Source organism: Trachymyrmex cornetzi, unplaced genomic scaffold (assembly GCF_001594075.2).
Source record: "Trachymyrmex cornetzi isolate Tcor2-1 unplaced genomic scaffold, Tcor1.1 scaffold255, whole genome shotgun sequence".
In the NCBI taxonomy this organism is placed as follows: domain Eukaryota; kingdom Metazoa; phylum Arthropoda; class Insecta; order Hymenoptera; family Formicidae; genus Trachymyrmex; species Trachymyrmex cornetzi.
In genome coordinates, this window is record NW_017297220.1 from 209279 (window position 1) to 216355 (window position 7077).

General features: G+C 32.6%; 2 protein-coding genes across 3 annotated transcripts; one reads left to right on the plus strand and one right to left on the minus strand.

Annotated features, from left to right (window-relative positions):
• Positions 1-305: 305 nt before the first annotated feature.
• Positions 306-2447, plus strand: LOC108761590 (uncharacterized). Its single transcript, XM_018508198.1, has 6 exons — positions 306-535; positions 1071-1289; positions 1437-1599; positions 1669-1856; positions 1988-2150; positions 2215-2447. The coding sequence occupies exons 1-6, from the start codon at positions 406-408 to the stop codon at positions 2312-2314; spliced, it is 963 nt and encodes a 320-aa protein (XP_018363700.1). The 5' UTR covers positions 306-405; the 3' UTR covers positions 2315-2447.
• Positions 2448-3013: 566 nt separating this feature from the next.
• Positions 3014-6026, minus strand: LOC108761591 (UPF0396 protein CG6066). Of its 2 annotated transcripts, none has more exons than XM_018508200.1 (4): positions 5614-6026; positions 4404-4494; positions 3475-3920; positions 3014-3204 (listed from the first exon to the last, which is right to left on the minus strand). In XM_018508200.1, the coding sequence occupies exons 1-4, from the start codon at positions 5715-5717 to the stop codon at positions 3030-3032; spliced, it is 816 nt and encodes a 271-aa protein (XP_018363702.1). In that variant the 5' UTR covers positions 5718-6026; the 3' UTR covers positions 3014-3029. The 2 variants fall into 2 exon arrangements, with proteins under 2 accessions (XP_018363702.1, XP_018363701.1); XM_018508199.1 differs by having other exon boundaries at positions 4404-4497; positions 5614-6022.
• Positions 6027-7077: the final 1051 nt, after the last annotated feature.

Below are 7077 nucleotides of genomic sequence, written 5' to 3' on the forward strand. Positions count from 1 at the left end.
ACAGGCAACAGGGAATAACGAGCCGTCCAATCAGAGCTTTGGGGTATAAGTTTGATATTATATCCCAGAGCTCTGATTGGACGGCTCATTATTCCTTGTTGCCTGTGCCTAATCGGTGCATCCAGAAGCACGACCGCTCACTGAGCGCTCGGTGAGCTCTTGCATCTGATTGGCATATTCCATTAGATCGAAAAATATAGACCAAACAGATACAAGAGCTCAATGAGCGGTCGTGCTTCTGGATGCACCTATTGCCTGTGTCTATTGTGTTTCCAGCTTTATAACAAACAATGGAGATAGAATAACACAAATAGCGTTAATAGCGTCTCTCTGAACGCACTTACGGTGTCATGCATATCATCGTGATAGTAATCGCTTCTTAGCAACAAGAAGTTGACACTCATTATGTATAGATTTTCTCGGCAGCTGTGTCAAGCGTTCGTATTATCGAGTTGTTCTCACAGAAATCGACACGTATCGATAAGTTGTCGACAATTTTTGAAAATTACGTTTAACCGTCCAAGTACAGACAATCGTACGTATATAACTTTTATTTTTGTGATAAAAATGAGAAATTTAGAAAAATCACAATTCTGATTTGTATAAAGGACTCCACACTAATGAAAAAAATGGTCAAATCAATTGGAAGTGTGATATTTTGTAGATTCCCTGGTGAAATGTTTTTTTAAAAAAATGTAATCTTTAATTGTGTAAATTAAAAAAGAAACTGTATATTTTCTTTACATCAATTCATTCATCTCATTATCTATGCATAAAAGTATTAAGATATAGTTGTTGTCATTTTTTAATTGGTTTTGCTTAATAAATCTTAATTTGATTAGAATATCCCTAAATCTATAAAATATCCTAGCCAATTTGACCAAAGTCATTATTTTTTCAATATTAATGCAGAATCTTTTTCAGAATTCTTTTTCCTTTTTATTTCCTGTTTTATTTATTTATTTATTACTTTGTTGAAAGTGATTGCTGATATTCATTAATAAAATAGAAAATTTTTTATGTTAAATATTTGAAATATATCTCAGTGTTTGTAACCTATGACTTTTCAGTGACAAGAACCTTGTATTCTTCGAGTATACCCTATCGGGAAAAGAATATTGAAGCTCTGTGCAATAACGGAATGGCAATAAAAGAAGAATTTATAATTTATTATTTAGACTTACTACGAGAATTAGAGAAGGAGAAGCCAGATTTTCTGCTCTTTGATGTTAGAGAACCTGAAGAAATTGAGTGTTACGGACAAATACCAAAAACTATTAATATAAGAGGTATAAATTTTTTATTGTGTGTATAAATTTTGGAAAGTTTATTGTTTATTTCTCAAACGTCACACAGTAATAATGTTGTATAATTAGAAGAATAATATATAACATAAGAATAATATATAACAGTAAGTAATTATACATTTATTTCAGTTGATGATGTCGTTAATGAACTCGTAAACCTTAAGGACGAAAATTTCAAAAAAAAATATGGGATACCTAAACCGGATCAACATACAAAAATGATATTTAGTTGCTACTCTGGTAAAAGAGCTGAGAATGCTGTAAAAAAGATGAATGAAAAAGGATACACACAGTATGACAATATCTTTTAGAATTATTAGTAGGGATTTATTATAATGGAGTTTTGTATTCTGTTTTGCAGGGTATATTTATACAGGGGAGGTTTCAGGGAGTGGCATGACAAACAAAACCTGGAAAGACAAACTTTTATAATCAAATATGATCAACTATTGGAAGATCAAAAAAAGTCTGATGTTTTGATCGTCGATGTTAGAGAGCCTGAAGAGTTAGCTGAAACTGGCAAAATATCCGAAAGTATTAATATAAAATGTAGGAATCTTTCGTTGTATTTCTAAATATTGAAACTTTATTATTAATTTCTCAAATGTCATACATAATGTGGTATAATTATCGTATGAATAATATATAACAATAAGTAATTAAATATATATTTGTTACAGCGAGTAATGTTGTTGAAGAATTCAAAGAACTTTCGGAGGAGGATTTTGAGGAAAAATACGGTAAACCCAAGCCGACTAAAGACACAAAAATCATATTTAGTTGTCGCTCTGGCAACAGATCCAAACGTGTCCAAAAACAGATGCAGGAATTGGGATACAAACAGTATGACAATATCTTTCAGAATCACTGGTAGGAATTTATAATAGAGCTCTATATTGTTTTGCAGGGTATTTAATTTTGAAGGAGGTTGGGAGGAGTGGAAACGAAGAGAAGAAGAAAAGGAAAACGAAATGAAAAACGATAGTGGAACACAAAAGGGGAATTAGAATATTTTCGTTATTGCACTGATTTTTAGCATATATATAGCATTTTGAGATACTCTATTGTTGTAACTAATAAAAGATAAAATTTTATTTTGATGCAATATTGTTGGATATTAAACACTAAGTATAAGCATATTCAGGCCTATGACAATCAAAGCTAGATCTTTTTTGCCTAAATAATTCCCAGTGAATTATCTATATCCTATATATGTACATGCATATATATCATATTTTTGTAGTTATTCAAACTGCGCACCGAAATTTTTCCGGACTTTATCTAACGCAATTAAACTACTGCAATAATATCACAAGTTAAATTAAATTGACAATGTGCTGAAAACCTTAAATAAATTTATTGCGAAAAATATTACCTTGGCCGGGACTTGTATCCGGATCTCTTGTATTCCGTACGAGCGTCCTAAGTCATTAGACTACCGAGGCTTCAGGTCATAGGCCTGAATATGCTTATACTTGTGTTTAATTCTTGTCGGTCCGAATAAAATCTTATTATTGTTGGATATTGTTTTTTGATTGCTGTTGACAAAACTTCCACGAAAAATTGAGAAAACAAATAATTATCCAAATATGTACATAGACTGATATTTTTATATACATAATCTTCCTACAATTTACAAAATCTTAGAATTATACAATATATATATATATATATATATATACACAAGAATGTTTGTCAATGTTTTATAAATCATGGTAGTCTTCAATTCTTCTCTTGTGCCATTTTCTTGTGATTAATCATCTCTCTAAACTGTCCCAATATAAGATTTTCCCTCTTCTGTCGTTCTTCTTTGCTGAACATTGCCAAAGCACGCTTCTCGTCGGCAGAATAGATCTGATTTTCCTTTCGGATACGAACCGCTTCCATGCGACGATGCCTTCAGAAAAGATAGAAAAATATTAAAATCAAGATTATTTAAATAAAGATAAAGGATATTTAACGTAGCTCTGACAAGCAATAAAAATATCTTGTTTTATATTTTATTTGGTATTTAAGACCATAAACTTCCATTAGTAACAATTGGAATAGCGAGTTGAACATAATTTTATATATTTGGATAATCAATAACTATTTTTCAGTATGAAAATCTATTGTCATTCTATAAAGCAGAGAAATCAAAATTTTCTACGTATTTGATATGCATTACCTGCTGCCACTCATGACGTAACCGACAGACTCGTATGCCGCAATTTCCTCTGATGTTAGCCCGATCTCGCCTCTCCTGGGTATGCGTTTTCCTTCGGCGACGTAAGCTGCCATTGCCGCACCTTCGCCTGGTAGCAGAGCCTTACCGAAATCCTTAGCTGAGAGAGTCACGTGCGGTTTCGGAGCGGGTCCAACCATACCATCGTCTCCACTGTCATCTGAACTCGAGCCTTTTTTTGGCTTTGGCTTATCAGGAATGGTGGTTTTTTCTACCCATATCTCCTCATCGTTGCTGTTGCTGCTATCACTATCGTCAGAGCTACTACTGTCTATTTCTTTCTTCGCTTTCTTTTTCTTTCTTTTCTCTCTCCTCGCCTCTCTCTTTGCCTTTTTTTCCCTCTTTTTCTCTTTCCTTGCCTTCTTCTCTTTCTTCAGTTTCTTGCTCTTCTAAATATTTAATATTATTATTAATATTTCTCCACATACTGGCTACTCGCTGCTAAAAATTTCGGTTAAATGAGTAATTTTATTATATTGCTTAGATAAAGAATTTTTACAAATAAAAATCTAGTATACAAATATTTAATATATTCTAGTATTAAAAATATTGACTGTGTGCAGTAGAGAAGCAGCTTTGCAACTGTTGTAAAATTCTTCAATATGATTGGTTTATACATTTAGATCTATAAAAAACCAAAAACAAGAAACAATCGTATTGAAGAATTTTGCAATAGTTGTAAAGCTACTTTTTCTGCTAAACGCAGTCATAGTGTTTTTAATTTGTAACAAGAATTTTATTAACTTATAAACTGGAAGAAAGACTGTCAAAAATTGTCATAAAATTATATGTTGGCTGAAAAGTTTTAGCATTCACTGTATTTAATTGAATATCATTGTTTTATTAAATGTTGACCATAATTAATCTAGTACCTTCTTTTTAGTATCATGCCTCTTCCTCTTGCGATCCTTTGGTAAAATATTGTCCTTATGTTTACTCAAATCTTCGTCCTCCTCGTCTGAGCTGCTGTAAATGCAACAACAAACTGAAACTTCAATACTATGCCACATAGATGTATTGGTTCAATATGAACTGTTAGTATAATTTATTCAAATTCTTAGAACTCAAATTGGTAAGTTAATTTATTAATCTTACATTACTCATATGATTTTTAACTTAATTACTTGTGTGATATATTTCTGACACTCCAATATTATATCTCATCCTATATTGTTCTCTTTGATTTACAAATAAATAAAGATTTATTATATTCTATGTATTATTTTAATAAAAATAAATACAATTTCTTTTAAATTGTGAAAAATTTGCAATAATTATAGTAAAGAATACAAATAGCATTCATATATTTGAATCTATAAGGTTGGAGTATCCTAGACATCCTACAATAATTCACAATTCACAAAAAATAAATATAAAAGATTTGTCATATTCTCTACATTCTTTAAATGAAGATAAATTCAATTTTTTTAAATTGTGAAATATGGGATATCCTGGACATTTGTTATATTCTGTCCTTTAGATTAAGATAAATACGTCTTTTTTTAAATTGTAAAATAATTTATACTAAATGTATTGCGTATAAATAGCATTCAGACATTTAGCGAATTTATAAGGCTGGGATATACCTTGGACATTCCATGCGAGTAATGAATTAACCCTTACCGTACCATGTACAATTTGGTACCTCATCCATACCATCAAGGGTCACTAGAATCTCCTCATTTTTTTCATCTCTTCAAAATAATTCAAAAAATCTCTAAAAATTTACCAACATACTTTCAACTTTCTAGAATAAATATTGACTGTTTATTTTGGAAAATAATAAAATGTAGTATAATTTATAATTACCGAAAAACTCCAAGAAACTTGCACGAACAGGAAACGCTCGGTCACTAGTTACCCATATTGGTATACGGTAAGGGTTAATAATAACGTAACAGAAGCAATCCTAACCTCAAAGAATACAAATTACAAGTGATCGTTCTCAGAGTTAATTCTTTCTTGACGGATGCTGTCGTCAGAATCGACGACCCGAGTGAATACAGCAACAATCAAGCCATTAATACGTCGTGAAAGTTCTATACGTTCTATTTAACGAAGGTGTCTATCGTGTTTACGTACTATTCGATTTGCGTCGGGGATTTGCTCCAAGCCTCAGGAACTCCGCGTAATCCGATCAGTTCTCTCTCGCGCCTTCGCGCGTCCATCATCTTCTCGTTCATCATCTTTTCGCGTTTGTTCCTCTTCTTTTACGAAGACTGCTGCCGGTAAAAGACAGCAGGTCTTTTCCTTCAACTTCACGAAGAATTAAGTGATAAAACTAAACATCACGTATCCATTTGTTTTTCTCCTTCTTCTTTCAGTTTTTCCTTTTCTTTTTATACGAATACTCGATTTTATAGATAAAAATTGGAACCGATGACACTCCTTTGCTCTTTTATCTATCCTTTTAGCGACACGTCTGTTTCTGTTGACAACAGGGCTGCGTTCAGGAATTATGCCTAGATAACTCTAGGGTGCATTTTTGCTATAATGTACGTAACGTAATCTATAGCTCAGAGTTATCTGGGTGTAATTCCTGAACGCAGCCCAGTGTTGGTAAAGAAGCAGTGACCGATCGTACCAAAGCCGTTAAATTATCGTACCTAAGTAGTAACCCAGAATTATCGTACATAAGGTGCGTTCCGTATCGCGCATGATGTGCATGATGCATCCATTGTCCTTGTTTAACGTTTGGTGAGCAACAAGGATAAACGATGCATTATGCGCATCATGCGAGAAACGGAACACCCATACATACATTGCGCGCGCGAACAAAATTTAAAAAAAAAATACGAAATATATAAAATTTTAATTCGTAATTAAGACGGTCAGAAATAACAATTTTATTTATTACTTAACGTTGAAGTGACTTAGGCTGAAATCAGCTTCCGAAATAGATCAGAAATTTCTCGATCAATTCTCAACCGATTTCGCTGAAATTATTCATTCAGCACTTTAGAAACCCTTTAATACACGATCATTGAAACAATAACCGATATTTTTTATTGATTTCAAGAACTTAAACATTCTATAGAATAAATTGTATTTCTATAATATCCAGGTTAAAAATACAAATTGGAAAGTGATTATTTCAGTATATTTAAAACAATTTTAAAAGAAAGAAACGGTACAAATGTGGCTTTTTACATATGTTGACAGTAGACAGTAAGTTCACTTGTATTGTCAATATCACAATTTTTTATGTATGTAGTACATATGTATATTTTTTCGTATTTATCGTAGTAGCATCAATTATTATAGTTACTTAATTCACAGCCACGTACGTGACTAGAACGATAAGGCTGGATCCTCATACAGACACCGGCGCTTTGACACAGAACACTGATTGGTGAAAAGCCGGTTGTGGGGGTAAAATTTACTCCCACCACCCGTTTTTCACCAATCAGCGTTCGGTGTCAAAGCGCTGTTGCCCGTATGAGGATCCAGACTAAGGGTGAAATCACACGGTGCGTCATAGGGCTGCGGAATACGGAATGCGTCATTGAAGCAACCAATCAGCGCTATTCCGCACTTTTCTAACAC